Raw genomic sequence first — 20164 nt, forward strand, 5'->3', positions numbered from 1 at the left:
AGTTAGGAACGTGAACCTTCTCACCCCGTGGAGCTGTCTGTCAGGATGCCAGGATGCGGAATTGATTGCTATTCAGTGAGTGAGGTGCTAATTATGGCTTGCCACTATACACAGGTATATATTACTACCAGTGGCATTCAACAGCTCAGCATGCAGACATTTAAATGCATTTATCAAACAATCTGCACCTTTAGGAGAGAGATCAAAAACCCACCTGTTTGCTGAAGCTTGGCTCAGACCACGCCCAAGCCACATTTCAAGTACTCATCCGTCTATGGCTACCAAATTGGTTGGTGCATATATGCTAAAATATTTCCATCGGCACAAAAGTATTCTATTGAACAGAGCTGATAATAGATGGCTTTTACTCTCTAGTGCGCAGATTTGTTCATGCATTTATCCATTAATCCAGTAAACACTAAGCGTCTGCAGAGCTCTTTAAGAGAGGCGAACAACTCAAACATGTGCTACCAACAGTACTAAAGAATTTTTTTTCACAAGTAGTTGGAGGTAAAATTTAATGATGGTGTAATACATGCCTGGAGTATGATATGAGCACAATAAAAAAAAATTGTTGGATGAAAGAAAGAAGGAACCTTAGGCTATAAAGAAGAAAGCTCCGGCTTTCCCAAATAAGGGCTGCACACACAAATACACTCCCTCGCTTCCCACACCTTCTTCTTGTAACTAGTAACAATTAGAAATCACTTTTTTTTGGTTGTTATTTGTTGTCTTGTTTTGTTTTGTTTTCAAGACAGGGTCTTACTATATAGCCCCAGCTGTCCTGGAACTCACTCTGTAGACCAGTTTGACCTCGAACTCACAGAGATCCACCAGCCTCTGCCCCCCAGTGCTGTGATTAAAGGCATGCACCACCACTGCCAGGCTAGAAATCTGTTCTTAACACTCCACATCTGGGTTAAATGTCTCTTATATATTCCCTGAAGTGCTTCGTTCTTTCTCTCCCTTAAAAAAAAAAAGAAAGAAAGAAAGGAAGGAAGGAAGGAAGGAAGGAAGGAAGGAAGGAAGGAAGGAAGAAAGAAAGAAAGAAAGAAAGAAAGAAAGAAAGAAAGAAAGAACATCTAACTAAATTTAATTGCCTGTTTATAGCCAGACTTCAAGCTTCGTGATATTAGGACTATGCCTAGCAGTATCTGGCACATGGTAGGTGCTTTATAATATTTTTGAATGAGTGAGAGAATCTCATACTCCACAGCTTTTATAGCTGGTTGTACTTTCCTGTTACAATTGTGACCTGACCTGACCTGTACCGTTTGTCATCACAAACCACACTGGCAATTGAAATCTTTCATGTAGCAAATACTTACTAAGCACTTTGCGTGAACCTGGCATAGAACAAGAATCGGGCAGAGAACAAAACAGACATAGTTGCTGTCTTGTGGGGAGTATCGTTTAATGAGCATGAGACATTAAAGCAAAACGTAAACAAATGATTCCGTGAATACAAACTATGTAAAACCACCTTCGTGCCTCCAAATTTATTATTTCCTATTTAAATGACTAAAATCTATCTTTCTAAAGAGGACTAGGGTTAAGTGCTTGCTTAGCATGTGCACGGTCCAGGTTTGATCCCTAGCTCCACAAAAGAGAGCAACAGCCATTGGGATTCCACTCATTCAGCAACATTCATCTAACATCCTTTAATGTACATGACACGCTCGTGCTGGAGAGACACTTAAACAAGATAGAGTTGTGTCTTTCATGGAGAGTAGAGACTAAAAGAGAAAGGCAGACATCAAACCAGCAGGAGCAATGAGAGCCCACTCAGAGGCTTTAAGAAGGGAAGGACTGTGGTCCTATTTATGTGTTACAAAGATCATTCTGAAGAAGAATGGAAAAAGAGTAATAGTGAAAACAGGAAGCTACTACTGTTGTCCAGAAGTGATGGTGTCTTTGACTATGGAAGCATCAGTTAAGAAGGAGAAAGAAATTAAGAAAATAGTTTGGAGAGTGGAGGAAGCCCTGAGTGAATGAAGTCCTGAAGCGAATGTGTGTTGTTGACATGGGCATGGTCACATTGAGGACTTCAAAGCCTCAGCCCCACAGAAAATGTCAAAGCCTCCCTCCCCCAAGTGTGAGGCTTAAAAACATTGTTAGGATCCTGTACATGCACTGCTTGGGGTCTTGCGTTTTATGTCATCAGGGGGCACTGGCGACTACATGGTCATGCAATCTGCACCTTAAAAAGCTGGACACGGACCCCCACCCTCTCTCTCTCCGTGCTTCCTGCTCTCTGCTCTGCTCCCACCATCTCTCCCTCCCCCCAGGCCTGGCTCTCCTCCCTCCTATCCCCTCCTTCCTTCTAATAAAGCTCTTTGTAACTCTGGTAGTCATGGCCATGACTTTTCCGCTAGTAACCAGCTCTGCCACCAGCGCTGTTTACCTATCAGACATGACAAAGCTTTCCTGTGATCCATGTGCTTAAGACATCCATCATAACTTTCTCCCCTAGACATTTACAGTCTGAAGACTGCTTCCCTGCAGAGACTGTACCTACCAAGATTAGCTAAATCTGCCTCCATGTTTAGCTGTGCATAATAAGCCTGCCTCCTTGTTTATCTATATATAATAAACATGCTGAGCTACCAGGATGCTTCAGAGGAGCCCAGTCCACCCAATCCTGGCTTTTATATATATATATGTGTGTGTCTATGTGTTTATCTTTTCTTCATTCCCTGGCTACCCTCGGTCTAGCCAAGTCCTTGGGAACAAAGTAAAGACTCGCAATAAAAGAATTAGAGAGATGGCACAATGATTAAGAGCACTTCCTACTCTTTTATTTATTTATTTTTGGTTTTGTTTGTTCATTTATTTTTTGGGACAGGGTTCCTCTGTGTAACCCTGGCTGTCCTGGAACTCGTTCTGTAAACCAGGCTGGCCTCGAACTCATAGAGCTCCTCCTGCCTCTACCTCCTGAGTACTGGGATTAAAGGCATGTGCCACCACCACCTGACTTTATTTTTTTATTTTTTTAAAACAGGATTTCACTATGTAGTCCTGGCTCTCCTGGAGCTCAGTATATAGATCAGGCTGGCCTCAGACTCAGAGACCATCCTGCTTCTGTGCTGGAATAAAGGTGTCCCCCACAACCATGAGACTTTGGGGACACAGTTTGAAGAAAGAGCATTTGCTATGCTTGCAGAGCGCCAGGAGCCAGTTCCCAGCACTTACATGATTGCTCACAACTACCTGTAACTCCAGTTCCAGGGAATCTAACACCCTCTTCTGGTCCCCGAGGGCACCAGGCATGCACATGGTACACAGACATATATACAGACAAACACTTATACATATCAAATTTTTAAAAATTAAAGAAAATTGAAATGTTAGTGAGTAGTACTATGACTTTTTGATTGGGAAGTATTGATTAGACCGTGTGGCCTACCCTTTATCAGTAAATGTAATTAGGAAGGTAGCACTGTGGGTAAGAGCTCCAGCTATAATTCCAACAGATCAATGTCATCATTTCCCGAGTGATCTCAGGGAATTCAACGAACTACTCTTTAAAGATAATAATGGCATGTACCTCATCAGATTGCTATGAAGATGAAAGGGGGGATGTGTGTATGGACCCTGTTTCTGTATGCACGTGTGTCTATAAACATTTTTAAATGTTAGCTATGTATGGCATTAGGAAAATTAGTCTAAAGACATTAGCCCGATTTAATGGGGAAAAGCTTTACCTGTGCTCCTAAGAATCTCTCCCCCAGCTTAATTGAGCTTATGATCTCATAATTGTGTGGCATGCCTTTTCCGAGTGCCAAATCATATAATGCTCAGACCTCAAAACTCAGAATAGATCTCAGTTTCTCTCTGTTTTTCCTACCTAAACTTGCCCCATCGCTTAGGTCATTCAATTTAGTACATTTTCTAAAGTAGGATTCATAAGGCTATAATTAATTTTGACTTGTCTTTGAGTCCTTCCGTGTTATTTTTTTTATGCCTATTTACCTAACTTCTCTAGATTGTGAGGAAAAGATTGTAGGCATTATTTTTTTTTTTCGAGACAGGGTTTCTCTGTGTAGCTTTGCACCTTTCCTGGAACTCACTTTGTAGACCAGGCTGGCCTCGAGTGCTGGGATTAAAGGCGTGCGCCACCGCCGCCTGTCAAGACAGCTTTAATTTTTAATTGGTGTTCTTCTCTTAGATTCATGTTCTACCTTTACCTTTACACTTCTCCAATTTTTTTTTTTTTTTTACACTGGCTTCACTAGGCAACCCAGGCCGGCCTCCAGATCACCTCGCAGCCAAGGCTTGCCAAGAAGGCATGATTCTACAGCATCCAACTCCCAGGGGCTGGGATCACAGGTGTGAATCATCACACAAAACTGAACATTTTTTTCCCCCATGATCCAAGCTATAACAAGAAAAATAAAGAGAAGGAAGAATAATCCTTTTAGGACATACAAGCTTAGCTGATGACAACATTGTTCTGTTTGCAACTCCCAACACAGTTCATGAGTCAGCTGAGGTTGGGGGTGTGTACAGTGGTTACTTTTATGGGCTTTGGAATCAGGTGCCAAGGTCTGAATTGAGGTTTGTCTATCTCTGTGGCTTTAGGCAAGCTCCTTCAACCTAGGACCTCTGAGTACTCAATATAAAATGTAGATAATGATCAGACTTACTTCCTCAGGTTGCTGAGAGAATATGAGCTCGTGCCATATACAGGGGAAATATTTACCAGTGTCTGGGACATAGTTAAATGCTCAAGAAATATGGAGGAAGCAAGCAAGCAAGAACAATAAATACTACGGAAAGCAGTGTCATCACTTACAGGAAGCTCTAGACCTGATCACCACAATCTGGGGACAGTCATTAAGTTAATGGAGACTGTGTCTTATTTTAGACAAATGCAACTGAATTAGGGAAATTATCATTCCCAGGTACAAAATGTTTGAAAATCTTGTCTGCATTTCTTTTAAAGCAGTGATATCTGTAACTCCTAGGAACTAGACACCACCAGTCACTTATGCAATGATTCCAGACTCGGCATCCGCAAGGTGAGGCTGCCATCTTAAACATTCCATAGAGCACAGAGAGCTATGTCATGGGCTTATAAGGGCAATGTGACACCTGAGTCACTAAACACTGCTTTTGAGCCAGATGTGGTGGTCCAGCAGGCCTGTCATCTAGTAGGAAAGGCAGGGGCAGGAAATGGAGAGTTCCAGGCCAGTCTCAGCTACAATGCCAAGACTCAGTGTTAAAACAAAGAAAAATCAGTGCCTGGTGACATAGGTTTATAATCTCAACTACTCAGAAAGCCGAGGAAGGAGAATCGCAAATCCAAGGCCTGCCTGGGCTACACATCAAGTTCAGAACAGTCTAGGCAACGTCGTAAGAACTTGACTTAAAATTTAAAGTTTTGAAATGGTGTCAGATGTATTTCATGAGCGGTGAGTCCCTAGTTCTATCTCCAAGACAGGGAAGAAAGAAAAAAAAAAGCCAAAAAACCCCAAACCTCTCGCCACCTAACAAATTACCCTAAACCCTAGTGGTAACAAACCATTCATTATCTCCCAGAGTTCCTGTGGGTCGGGAATTTGTACACCTTGCTAGTTTGAGTGCCTTCATGAGTACACAGTCAGGTGGTGATGAGAAACACAGTTGGAGCAGGAGAGCAGTGGGTTTGTTGTTTGGTTTATTTTTTAGACAGAGTCTTGGTATATAGCTCAGGCTAGCCCAGCACTTTCATTTCTTCTCCCTCAACTTTCAGAGTGCCAGGAACAGGCATTTGCCACCATGCCCCTACCTTACAAGCCATTCTTTAAACCTATTTTTCCCCATTCCAAGCCAGTTTCTCAGGCCAAACACTTTGGTGCCAATCTTGACTCATATATGTCTTTTATACCCAAATTAATCTGTCATCGAAACAAATTGACTTTATTTTCAAAGTACATCCAAAGTCCAACTGCTCACCATTCACCTAGTCTAAACTTCCATTCTCTCCTCTTGCTGGTTTCCCTACCCCAACTTTTGCCCACCTCTCTAGTCTGACAGACATGAAGCAGTCACAGTGACCCCATTTTTAAAAAAGATTTTATCCATGTATTTTGATTGTGATATGTGTGTATATAAGAGTCTTGACTGGCTGAGCCATCTGGATAGCCCAGGATTCCTTTTCAGTTTGGTTGGTTTTTCATTTGTTTGTTAAGATTAAATAATGTTTATTTATTTGTATGTGTGTGTAAGTCTGTGTGCATGTATGCTTCATGTGTGTGTGTGTGTGTGTGTGTGTGTGTGTGTGTGTGTGTGTGAGTGTGTGTGCCCATGGATGCCAGAAGAGGCAGTCTAGTTCCCTGAGCTGGTGTTATAAGCAGTAGTGAGCTGCTCAATGTAGGTGCTGGGAACAGGATCTGAATCTTCTGAAAGAGGGTGTCACATCCCCTGGAGCTGGAGTTATAAGCAATTGTGAACCATCTAATATAGGTGCTGGGAACACAACCTGGGTTCTCTGGAAGAGCAGCAAGCACTCTTAACTACTGAGTCATCTCTCAGATCCATCTTGCCATCCTTATCTACCACTTCAGTCAAGGTAAAAAAAAGGTTGCACTACCAAATGGTTGCACCTCCCATTTAATCTCCACTTTTAAAATCATGTTATTTTCAAATATGAATAGAAACAGAAAGTATATAAATTTTGGAGACAGGATTTCTCTGTGTAACAGGCCTGGCTGTCCTGGAACTATTTTATAGACCAGGCTGGCCTCAAACTCACAGAGATCTGCTTGCCTCTGCCTCCCAAGTGCTGGGATTAAAGGCATGCACCACCACTACCTGGTGACAGTTTTAGTTTTAAAGAGGTGTCTATCTGCTTTTCAGAAAGGCGTTGCCATATTACATCTCCATCAGCAAGGTATGAATGGTCCAATTCTTCTCTGTACCTACTATATCATTCAGTATTATACATTCACATACACAAACATAAATATATATGTATATATATTCTAAAATGTATATATTTTTTAAAATTTTGAACCCCTTAAAACAGAGTTCTCTCAGGGAAACATATCTGTTTTCAGAATAAAGACACTATTCAAGTTGACTCATTATTTGTCTACCAAATCACCTTGCGTTTACACAAGTAAGATTTCAGCCACCCTTATTAAAATGACTTTTTTTTCTGAGTCACATGAGTTGATCCAGGTGACCCAGACTCAGAACAAACTGAAACTTTAATTTTTTTTTAATGAATTGCATATATGAGTTCTGCATTTATATCGTTTCTCCTCCCCTTTCCTTTTTCAACACCCTTCCCATGATGCTTCCCCTCTCTCAAATTCATGGCCACTTTTTATTGTTGTGGTTTTGTTGTTTTTGAGACAGGGTTTTTCTGTGTGGCCTTGGCTGTCCTGGAACTCTCTTTGTAGACCAGGCTGGCCTCTGCCTCCCAAGTGCTGGGATTAAAGGCATGTGCCACCACACCCGGCTCCAATCTTACTGTCTTTACCCAAGAATAGTAGCTAATGGATGGTAGTGTGCTCAATACACAGAATATACAATGTTGAATGAATTTTGAAGTAACCACATAGCTCGGATTATAATGTTTGTTATCAAGATAATTTCATGACAGTTAAAGGTATGAGCTCTGGAGTAAAAGGGGCATAGTTGAGGATGGATCCTTGTGTTCATTATTTTGTAGACTTTCTGGGTTTCAGTTTTCTTGCCTGTGACAAATGCCTATGTATTTAGGGGTGTTTAGGGGTAGTGCGAGAATGAGAGATTATAACAGTGTACTGAAACAGTGTACTTATCACAGGGTGGGTACAGAGTATGGGACTTGCTTCTAGAAGTTCCTATTTGTCACTGTCTCTTCTTCTCTGGTACTGGGGATTGAACCCAGGGCCTTATATATGGGTAACTGTTCTACTGAGCTATGCTGCCCACCTACAAATGTAAGAATGGATATAACTTCAAATTTTCCTTTGTCTCTGGCATGTGGAAAGCAGCACTAATTATGTATCTGCATGTTGAATTAACATACGTATATACTGCAGTCAAGGTAGCCTAGTAACTGCATGCCTGGAGTAAATGCACTATCCATTCATGAATTGCAGGTGAGTCAGTTCTTTATACACAATGCATGCTAGCAAATAAAATCAATGGAAAAATTCTGGCTCATAGCTCCTGAATATATCTAAACCATCTGGCAAATTCAGTGAGCCAAACAAGGAGGTGGAATTGAATACATTGGTTGGACAGACTTACTCTTGTGAAAGCAACTGTTCTTTTTTTAAACAAAAAATAAAAAACATAGAAAAAAAACAATGCAAAACACCCCCTTAAAACCCCATTTATTTATTTACTTATTTGTGTGTGTGTGTGTGTGTGTGTGTGTGTGTGTGTGTGTGTACATGAGCATGCTCCATCGTGTGCAGTGGAGGTCAGAAGAGTCTTGTAGGAGCTGTTTCTCTCCATGTGGATCCCAGGGATTGAACTCAGGTTGTCAGGCTTGGCAGCAAGCACCTTTACCTGCTGATTGAACTCAGGTTGTCAGGCTTGGCAGCAAGCACCTTTACCTGCTGATTGAACTCAGGTTGTCAGGCTTGGCAGCAAGCACCTTTACCTGCTGATTGAACTCAGGTTGTCAGGCTTGGCAGCAAGCACCTTTACCTGCTGATTGAACTCAGGTTGTCAGGCTTGGCAGCAAGCACCTTTACCTGCTGAGCTGCCTCACCAGACCAAACCAACTCTGTTATACATGGTACTTATCCAAGAGACGGTTTGCTATGTTCAAGAAGTGGTCTTAGTGTTTATAAATCTTCACGCACACACATACACACACACACACACACACACACACACACACACACACACACACCAGGTATATATACATGTATCAAATGCCTAAATTAACCAAAGTGATTATGATAACACTGAAGTAGAGAAAAGGAGAAAAGTTAGGCAGAGGCAGGCGGATCTCCTTGAGTTTGAGGCCAGCCTGATCTACAAAGAGAGTTCCAGGACAGCCAGGGCTACAAAGAGAAACCCTGTCTCAAAAAACCAAATAAACAAAGAAATAAATAAAAATTAAGGGCTTGAAGTTTTAAAAAAAAGAAATTAGGTTGTAAATTTGGTCAATAAATACATTAAACATTTTGTTGTTGTTGTTGTTGTTGTTTTCAAAACAGGGTTTCCCCGTGCATCTCTGGCTGTCCTAGAATTCACTCTGTAGACCAGGCTGGCCTCTAACTCACAGAGATCCTCCTGCCTCTGCCATCCAAGTGCTGGGATTAAAGGCATGTATCACCACGCCCAGCTTTTGTGTTTGGTTTTTAGAAAAAGACTGATTCATTTTTATTTTATGTGCATGTGTGCATGCCTGAAACTCTGTATGTGCACCAGAAAACGATGTCACGTCCACTGGAACTGGAGTTGCAGGCAGCTGTGAGCCACCAGCATGGGTGCTAGGAGCGCCCCTTGGTCCTGTGGAAGAGCGGCGAGCACTCTTCCACTCTTAACTGCTGTATACGCTTATGGTTTTTGTGTGGTTGCTTTTTTGCTTTTTTTTTTTTCTTATTTTGAGACAGAATCTCTCTATGAAGTTCTGATTACCCTGGAACTCCCTACATAGACTGGGCTGGCTTCAAATGACAGAGATACACCTGCTTCTGCTTTCCAAGTGCTGGGGTTAAAAGTACGTGTCACTACACATAGTTTGTTGTTTGGTTTTGAGACAGGGTGTTATTATGTAGCCCAACATGGAACTGACCTGAGACTCATCACTATTCCATCTCTGCCTCTAAGTGGTGGGGTTACAAACATGACCTTGGGGTTACAGACATACCTTGCTTATACGGTCAAGACATACAGTTAGAATTAGGCCTGATCAAGTCACTCTTTAAATATTATTTATTTGCTTATTTCTTTTCTTTCTTTCTTTTTTTTTTTTTTTTTGAGGCAAGGTTTCAGGCAGCCCACCCTGGTCACCAATTCACTAGGTAGCTGACACTGGCCTTGAACTGCCAATCCTTCCTCCTCTACCCCACAAGCGTGTGAGAGTGTAAGCGTGAGTGACAACTGCATTAGGATTTGTTCTCTAAAGCTTGTATCATTTTTGGAGGGTAACACTGTCATTGCTGAAGTGAAAGAAAAACATGAGGAAGCATTAAAGGGAGAGAAGGGAAGAGGGAAGAGGGGGCAGTGGGTTTGAGAGGGCTCTGGGCTGCCATCAGAACTTCTGGGGGCTGCTTCTGCACCACGTATAGAGCTGTGAGAAACCAGCTCATCTCTCTGGGCCTTCCCTCTCCTTGGTAAATAGGCCTCCCATTTTGTTTCTCCTTATAAGGGGTATGCAAATGAAGGCCAGGAAGCCAAACACGCCAGCACCTGACTTCTGCACCTGTGCGATTACAGTGCCATTGACATTTTTAAGTGATTGAAAAAAAATGAAAAGAATAATATTTTATGAAATGGAATCAGCCTAGATGTCCATGAACAGGCGAACGGATAATGAAAATGGGCTCCATACTCACGATGGGATTTTATTCAGCTGTAAAGACAAATAAAATTATGAAATTTGCAGGAAAATGGATGGGTCTGTGCATTATTATATTAAGTGAGGTAACCGAGTTCTGAAGGATAAATATTGCATGTTTTCTCTCATTTTCAGAGCCTAGCTTTTAATATTTACATACATGGGCGTGAGTGAGGTCCCAACACCAGAAAGGGGGTCATAAAATGGAGGAAAGCCACACTGAGGAAAGGGTGAGGGTAAACGAACACTTGTGAAACTCGTGTGACATGAGAGACTTACTAGGGGTAGAAGAGTAAAGGGACAGGCTGGGGGGGATGGGGTAGAAGAGAGAAGGTGGAGTAACAAAAACAAACTGAAAATGAAATAATGATAATAACATTGGGTGCATTTTTTTTTTTTCCAGAGGCTGGAGAATAGAGATGAGTCTCAGGCCAGTTCCAAGACCCTGTCTCAAAAGCCAAGAGAATAATACTTTATGATACAAAAACTTGGAATTTGACAGTTGTATTCATTAAGAATTTCAGGCTTCTGGAACACAGCCACGATCACTTGTTTACGTATCATCTATGGCCAGATTCATGCCAAGTCATTTCATGTTGAGTAGTTGCCACATTGACCTCAAAGTTCACATAACCAGAAATGTTTAGCATCATCTGGCTCCCTTTATAGAGAGCAAGCTAGTTCCCTATAGAGGTACCTGTTCTATGTATGGTATATTTAGTACAACTGCTTATTTTGTGTTGATCCACCTCTTTTATGTGAGATATGTGCTCATTAGGTATTTTACAAAATGTTATTATACTACATAACTCCACAAACTGTTCAGTTATCTAGAAGAGGGATTTCCCCTCCAATGGACTCTAATGCTTTAGTGTAAGTACATAACAGGGTCTCCTTATTTGTTACTGAATCAACCTTTCAACACCAGGGACAAGCCACTAATTTAGGAACACCAACAGGAATTTCTCATCTAATAAAAACTCAGTAACCTATTCTTGGCAATTTCCAACTCTCCTTTGCCATTATTTATTTATTTGTTGGTTTGTTTTTTGAGACAGCCCCGCTTTGCTGTTATTTTTAAAATGATGTTTGCCGATCAAAATTCTCCCCGAAAAAAAAAAAAAATCGAGAGAGAGAGAGAGAGAGAGAGAGAGAGAGAGAGAGAGAGAGAGAGAGAGAGAGAGAGAAATTGAGAGAGATTTTTAGCGCCGGGTGTGGTAGTGCACGCTTTAATCCCAGTACTCAGAAGGCAGAGGTAGGTATCTGAGTTAGAGGCCAGTCTGGTCTACAGAGAGTTCCAGGACAGTCAGGGATATACAGAGAAACCCTGTCTCAAAACAAACACACACACACACACACACACACACACACACACACACACACACACAGAGGAGAGGTAGAGAGAGAGAGAGAGAGAGAGAGAGAGAGGGAGGGAGGGAGGGAGGGAGGGAGGGAGGGAGAGAGATTGATTCTGTGTAATTGAAGCTTAGCAGCAGTAAAAAAAAAAAAAAAAAACAACCAAAAAAACAACAACAACAACAACAAAAAAAAAAACAAAAACAGAAACGTGAGCGCCGATCATCAAAATGAGTGTGTAATGAAGAAAAAAAAAAATAGCAAGATCTTGCTTCTTTGCAATGTGTCCAACGTGAACGCATTGCACGTTGTGTTGCAGATTTACTACAGCTGAGTCATTTCGGGACACCGGAGTGAGTTTCCAGGGAAAAAACGAGCGGAAGGAACCAGGAAGAGGGGCTCTCCGGGTTCCCCCAGGCACTCCTAGCCGTAGACACCGGTATTCCGGGCGTGGGTGGCGGCGTGGTGAAAAGAGGCGCCGCGGACCCTTTAAGAGGCACAGCACCTTCTCCAAGATACCATCTTGCACCGGGAGTTCACTGAACTCTCCACCTACCTTGCTAGGTCCCTCCGCCCTCACTGGATACGGCCGGCAGGCGGGGCGGGCGAGCCTTACGATTGGCCCATCGCGCGCGGCCCTCTCTCGCCTATTGGTGAGCGCGCCCGTCACTCCACGTTATCTCCCGCCCCCTCGGAGCCTCCGGGCTAGGTTGAGTGGGGCTCTTGGGTTAGTTCCTGTTAGGCCCCGGCCCAGGGAGTAGGTGAAGTCTCTAAGATGCCCGGTGGGTCAGGGCACCCGGAGCTGTGAGGGAACGTGAGGCGGCGGCGAGCGGAGACCCGCGGCGGGCCTTAGGAGGAGCGGCGGCCGAGCCCGCCTTCCCTGCACCATGCTCATAGAGGATGTGGATGCCCTCAAGTCCTGGCTGGCCAAGTTACTGGAGCCGATGTGAGTGCGCCGGGCCGCGCCGGGCCCGCGGCATGGGCGTTGGGGACCCGCGGGGGCGTGGGGGAGGGGAGGCGGGAGCCCGGGCCGCCCGCCTCGTACTCGTCCAAGGTGGTGTGAGGTGTGTGTGTGTGGGGGGAAAGGGGCCGGGCACGGGCGCCGGGGCTTCCCGAGTACACTGGGAGCCGGCCCGGGCTGCAGGCCGGCGGGAGACTGAAGGACGCCGACCTGGGAGCCGGGGCGGGCGGCGCGGCTGTCGAGGGATTTTTAAATGGTGAAAGCTGAGGTATGGGACGGCGGAGCGGGCTGGAGGACTTTGCAAACAGTGTCCAGGAGCCCGGTGTCGAGGGCCTTCTCGGAAGAGAGGGGCCGAGAAAGGAGAGCGGGGGTCCTGGAGCTTAGTTGTAACTATGGGTGAGCTCCAAGGGGATGAGGATATTGAAGGGTTTGAAAGATGGAGTGCTGAAGTGCATATGGGCGCATGGAAGGGTTTTGATAAATTATCGGGGAGCTCATGAGTATGAGAGCAAGGATACTCAGGGATTTTAAGGTGTTCTTGAGGAGTTGGTGGTAGAATTGATTGTTTTTAGATACCATAAGATGTTGGGGGAAGAGTCGAGATTTGTATGTTTTATTGAGGCTTAAAAGAACTAGTGTATAAGTATGGATGATGAGGTTGAAGCGGGTATAGTTGCAGCATCTTTTTTTTTTTTTTAATTAAAGATACAGGTATTGGACGAATAAACGGGGCACAAGAATAAGGACCTTGTAAACATTGTTGGAAGATGATAGGGCAACTGTAATTGGGGCGTAGGGCGACTGTTGAGGGGCAAGGAGAATGAGAGACCTGCCCTCTTAAGGTGTTTTGAGTAGTGTCAGTTGTGGAAATCTCATTGAGAGGCTTGACAGGGACAGCAGAGGCGTCAACTTCTTGTTTTAAGAAAGTAGAGTGTCTGGAGATACTCGGGTGTAGCTAGTCTCTGGCACAGCCTTGTGGGGAGGAAAGGATGGAAGGCAGGAGAGACGGAGTCTAGCTGACTCTTTGAAGAGAGCATGGGAAACGGAATGGGAGGGAAAGAAGCATTTCCTGCGCTCTCGCTCTCTGTCTCTCTCTGTCTCTGTCTCTCTCTGTCGCTCTGTCTCTCTCTTTGTCTCTGTCTCTATTTCTGTCTCTGTTTATTTGCTTTCTAATTACTCCCCCTCCCCGGATAGTTGGAGGAGAAAGGCCGGCCCTTGATTCATGAAATCAGATTACTCTAGTTAAAAAAGAAAAGAAAAGAAAAAGGTGTTTTTCAGGGGATGGAAATGGGAAGTAGTCCCAGAGGTGTGGAGGTATGATAAAGTTGAGGCTGTTGGGGAGACATTGTCATGCTTGCTTTCCTGTTCATCTATTATCTCCCCCCCCCCATACTTGGTTAACTAACTTTTTGTTTTTGTTTTGCTACTTTGTTTTTGGACGGGTGGGGGATGGGAAGGTACCTCAGGAGGAGGGTCATCTGCGGAGGCAGGATGGTCAAGGAGGCTGTCTGAAGTGATACTTGGATTCTGAGAGTGAATGAGTAGAGCATAGGTATAAATGAATGAATGAGTAAATAAGCGTGCAGTAAGGACTTCTCAGGTTTAGATGAATGGTAGTCCAGTTAGAATGAAAATGACTTCTGGGCATACTTGAAAGTTTGGTAGGTAGAAGAATATTTACATCCTTTTTCTACGTTGGAAAGTTTTAGAGCTCTAAGATGGAAATGATTGTGATGTGCAATTTGGAAATAAGATAGAACAAGGTAAATTTACCATACGTGAGGAGAACTAAAAACAGGGGAAAAGTCTGTATGTTTTTAAAAATCATTTGTATTTTTCTTAACACTGGAAAGAGTCTGTGCTGAACACCTGCTGTCCTGTTGTCTTTTCTTGCATTGTAGAATATTGAACCCAGGGCCAGACCAGTGCTTTACTGAATTACAGTCCCAGCCATCCCCTTTTTTTTCCTCTTCAATTTTCCCTGGTATAAGCTCTCATCCTGTTGGTTAGTAGAGCTCTTTACTATCTTTTAAAATTTAATCTTTCAAAAGTATTAAATGTATGTTCTGTGTATTGGGTAGATAGTAACAACTTTTAGCATTATAATTCCTTTTATTTAGTTTTTTTGAAGCACCTTAAATTGTTTTACTAGATAGTGAAGGTACTAGCTAGTACTTTTCTTTCTTTTTATTTTTTCATTTTTTATTATTTTTTATTTTTCAGGACAGGGTTTCTCTGCATAGCCCTGGCTGTCCTGGAACTCACTCTGTAGACCAGGCTGGTCTCCAATTTACAGAGGTCTGCCTGCCTCTGCCTACTGAGTGCTGGGATTAAAGGCCTGCACTACCACTCACCAGCTCTTTTCTTTTCTCTTAAGGTAAAATCTAGTGTAGGAATGTCATCTTTCTTACTAATAATGTTTTTGTTGGGGTGATTTTTTTTTTTCCTGGACTGACAATTTTAATTATCCTGTAATCTTGAATGAAAATTACATTTTAAAATGAATGTTTGAGAGATGGCTCAGTGGTTAAGAGTATTTGCTAGGCCGGGTGGTAGTGGAGCACATGCCTTTAATCCCAGCACTCTGGAGGCAGAGCCAGGTGGATCTCTGTGAGTTCAAGACCAACCTAGTCTACAGAGAGAGCTCCAGGACAGGCACCAAAACTACACAGAGAAACCCTGTCTCGAAAAACAAAACACACAAACAAAAAAAGAGTATTTGCTGCTCTTCCAAAGGACCTGAGTTTGGTTTCTAGAACTCATGTAAAGTAGTCCAGTCTGTAACTCGGGCTCCAGGGGATTTAACATCTTTGGCATCTGGGGGCACCTGCACTCACATGTACATACCAAAATGCAGACATACACCTACAAATAGTTAAGAACAGAATAAGAATAAATCTTCAAAAAAGTAAATGAATACTTGAAAGCTAGGCATGGCATTGTACACTTGCAGTCCAGCACTCTGGAGGCTGAAGCAAGAGGACTGCCATGATTCCTAGGCCAGCCTGGAATAGCCTAGCTAGCACTATGTAATGAAGACCTTGTATCAAAAGAAGAAAAACAACCAAACAAACAAGATTGCTTGATTTTAGTGTTAAAACTTGTGTTGATTTTCAAGTCAAATTGAAACACACAGTATTCTTTGTTTTTGTTTTGAGACAGTATTTTCCCATGTAGCTTGTAGCTCAGGCTGGCCTGATAGTGCTTTTGTAGCCTACACTGCCCTCAAACTTCTGACAATCCACTTGCCTTGGCCTCCTAAGTGCTGGGATTAAAGTTACTCATTGAAGATTAGAAAAGAAAAAGACTTAAGCTGGTGTTATATGCTAAGCCATATAGCATATACTTCCTAATGTATGCTAAACCCTGAGTTTGGTCTCCAGCATACAAACATAAGCTAAGTAAGAAAAAAGACTTAACATCACTAATTAGACTAATAATGTGTCTTTCCTATGAAAGTTTAATTTTTAACTTATAGTATTGGTTTTAGAAAGAGATGTTGATAAAAAGCAGTAAGTGCAAATGTCATATAGATCTTCATTCCTGGTACACTGTCATGGCAGATTACTTTTTGTTTAGATATTCTAAAAACATAGTAAGTATATGCTAATGTGGGTTGTGTTTGTAAATTTATTTATTTCATATTCTAGATTCAAGAACACTTTTCATGGCAGATTGACATGTTATTACAACATAGCATTTCAGAGCAGTTCTCAGGCTTTGAGATAATGTAGTTGCAGTGGTTAGGTTGGAATCAAGCTATGGCTGAGCACATGAGTTCTATTGTACTTTTTTTAAAAGGTTTTATTTTTATTTTATTGTATGGGTGTTTTGCCTCCATGCGTATCTGTGCACTTTGTGCTTATGCCCATATATGCCAGAGAGGTATTAGGTCTCCTAGAATTGGAGATAGAGATGGTTGTGAGCCATTTAGGGTCCGGTAGAAGAGCAGCCAGTGTTCTTAACCGGTGAGCCATCTTTCCAGCCCTGGAAGGAATTTAACCCTTTACTTCCCTTAGCTTTCTGGGAAAGACCATTACCACCGTTTTTGATGGCAGTACACTAAAAGGGGAGGAAACTAGGTAAAGAATTAAAGACAGACTAGACCAACAAATCTCGGATCCTTATGTTTCTTAAAAAGAATCATAGACATCCTTGTCAGAGATATCATATAGGCATTATGTATAAATTATGATGTTTTGGCATCATTTTATCAGAAATCACTATTCATTTTAAGAAATTAATTTGTGTGTGTGTGTGTGTGTGTGTGTGTGTGTGTGTGTGTTTCTACATGTGGAATTCAGAGGACAACTTGTAGGAGTCCATTCTCTCCTACCATGTGGATTCCAAGGATCCAGTTCAGGTTATCATGTCTGTTGGTGGGTGTCTTTATCTGCTGACCTATCTCTCTGGGGCCAAGACAAGCATTTTTATTTAACAGACCTGCATTTCTACCAAAATAAATAAGATTTAACTTTTTTTCTTTTACAATACTAAGATTTGAACTCGGGACCTAGTGCATTCACGGCAAGTACTCTACCACTGAGCTCTCTGAAGGGAAATTTTAAACATTTGTTACTTCTTGTTTGGCTTATTGTAAAAGTTTGTCTTAGTATGTTTCCCTCCTTCCCTCCCCCCCTTGTTGCTGTGTTTTTTTTTTTTTTTTTTGGACAGATCTTCCTATATAGCACATATTGGCCTGGATTTCACTGGTGTCCAGAGTGGCCTTCAATTCACTCACAATCCTGCCGAATTCTAAGTGTTTTGGTTACAGGTTGTGTGCCATTGGTGTGTGTTTTTAAAAGACTGGTGAGGTTTGTAAACTTCTTAGACAGTTGCTTCTGTCTGTGTATTATAGTGGAACACTGTGTGAATCAGGGCAGTGAATTTCTACTTCTATATCTGTCTGATTCAGTTTGATATTGCAGAAATTATCTTTCTCCTCTTAAATATTAACGTTTTACCTACCTTACAAATATAGTGTGGTAATAATGCAGACTCTCAGAAGTGTTCTTCATGCATTAGGTACCATACATTTTATTTTATTTTATTTTTTGAAATAGGAAGATACACTAAGCTTTGTAGATATTTTGCTTATTAATGTTGGGTACCGCTACCATCTTTAACAAATGTTCATTTGTCTTGTGTATAACACAGCCAGTGACTCATTGCCATCCTATAAGTAAGAATAGGGGTTACAGGGCTGGAGAGATGGCTCAGAGGTTAAGAGCACTGGCTGCTCTTCTAGAGATCATGAGTTCAATTCCCAGCAACCACATGGTGGCTCACAACCATCTATAATGAGATCTGGTGCCCTTTCTATATGCATTCAGGCATATATGCAGGCAGAACACTGTATACCTAATAAATAAATCGTAAAGAAAAAAAAGAGTAGGAGTTGCTAGTGAAAGTCATGGACTTGGCATGTAGTTTCTGTGAGTTCTGACCATTTCAGAATCTTTCAAACTATAATAGGAAATACGTTATTTTGGAGTACGATAGAAAGGACAGCAAAAGCTTCAAGAGTAGGATTGTTTTATTGGTTCAATAGTCATGGCAGGTATGGTTCACATCCTGGAGTAGGCTGGCAATTCTTAGGACATTAAACTCTGGCTAGTTATCATTATAGTTGCTCAAATGGGAGGAAACATGAGCTATTGGTCACTAGGCCTGATCTTCTGGTAAATAAACTAGTAGGGTGTAATGAGTATTTGGGACTCTATTTTTTTTTTTTTTCTTTGTTTATTGAGACAGGGTTTCTCTGTGTAGCTTTGGTGCCTGTCCTGGATCTCGCTCTGTAGACCAGGCTGGCCTCGAACTCACAGAGATCCTCCTGGCTCTGCCTCCTGAGTGCTGGGATTAAAGGCATGCGCCACCAACGCCCAGCTTTGGGACTCTATTCTTAAGATGGAGAAATATTCCGAATTTTCTAAAGTGCACTAGTGGCTTGGCAGAATCCTTGTACCTAAAGCACGGCATGAGACTTGTTTAAGGTGACATTCACAGGCTTATAGGACAGGGGTTATTTTGCCAGATGACTTGTTGACGTATTTTGGTGTACTAAGTTAAGAGCATACTTGTTCTTATGTTCTTGTTTTGCTTCCTAAATATGTCTGACTTCATTCTTGCTTGCCTAATAGCTATAGACTAGAAGCCAGAGTTGCTTTTATAGCCCTGCATTTCCTATCACTGTGCTCTCTCATTCTCTTACAGTGTTTTTGCTTTTGTAGTTAATCCATGTCTTTTTGTACCATATGTGATTTTGTTCTGTAATTTTTTTCATAGTCATCTCCTAGTCATGTGAATTGAAGAACAAGGCCTGTTTTACTAAAAGTAATCCAAGTCATCAAACAAGAGACTTGGCACTAAGCCAAGTGGTGGTGGCGGCACATGCCTTTAATACCAGCATTTGGTAGGCAGAGGCAAGTGGGTCTCTAAATTCCAGGCCAGTCTGGTCAACAGAGCGAGGTCCAGGACAGCCGGGGCTACACAGAGAAAACCTGTCTTGAAAAATCAAAAAAAGAAAGACTTGGTACTTAATTTCAGTAAATGTTGAAATGAATAAACAGCCTCATGTGTATATTTTGATTGCTAGACAATTAGAAAATTAAGCTCAGACTGGGAGTGCAGCTTAGTGATAGAGTAATGCAGAGGGCCTTGGGTTTGAGTCGCAGCATAAAAAAGATTTGTTTTTTGCTAATTTAACTTTGTGTATATATTTAACTGGTAGTAGCTGTTCTAGGATCCACAGTTCAGATATCAAAGTGGCATTTGGAGCTGACAGATGGATGTGTATGTCATGCATATCATCCAAAGCAAAACTAAAAACAAACCGGGAGGTATCTCTTCCATATATATTTTAATTAAGAGTATTAATTAACCCCTAATTAAGAGTAAGATTGGGGGGAAAAGAGTAAAATGAAGCCACATGTGGAGGCACATGCCTTTAACCCCACCATTTGGGAGGCACAGGCAGGGGGATCTCTTGTGAGTTCCAGGACAGCCAGAGTTACATAGTGAAACCTGTCTCAAAAACAAACAAACAAAACAAAACAACAACAGCAACAAAAAAAACAACCAACAAAGAATAAGATGAGCTAGGTGTTGTGCACTCCTTTAATCCCAGCACTTGGGAGTTTGAAGTCAGCATGTTCTACATGCTAGCGATGGCCATGTAGTGAAACATCTCAAAGAGTGGGGTGGGTAAGAGGAAAGTGCTGCAGTCTTGATGTTAATGTCACCCAATATTCATGTGTTGAAACTTAATCCCCAACATGAGGGTATTAAGAGGTGAAGCCTTTATTATGCACTATAGAAAATAAAATTATCAGTGTTTATTTTCAGTTTCTCCT

General features: G+C 42.1%; 1 protein-coding gene across 4 annotated transcripts in view; it reads left to right on the top strand.

Moving 5' to 3' along the window:
* The first annotated feature begins 12549 nt into the window (after window positions 1–12549).
* Rbm27 (RNA binding motif protein 27) overlaps window positions 12550–20164 on the top strand; it is a 68124-nt gene continuing 60509 nt past the window's right edge. For all 4 annotated transcript variants that reach the window (XM_059246003.1, XM_059246004.1, XM_059246005.1 and 1 more), the window contains exon 1: window positions 12550–12797. In XM_059246003.1, the coding sequence (XP_059101986.1) occupies window positions 12739–12797 (59 nt within the window). In that variant the 5' untranslated portion in view covers window positions 12550–12738. The remainder of the gene's footprint in view (window positions 12798–20164) is intronic.

Source organism: Peromyscus eremicus, chromosome 19, assembly GCF_949786415.1.
Source record: "Peromyscus eremicus chromosome 19, PerEre_H2_v1, whole genome shotgun sequence".
NCBI classification, from domain to species: Eukaryota; Metazoa; Chordata; class Mammalia; order Rodentia; family Cricetidae; genus Peromyscus; species Peromyscus eremicus.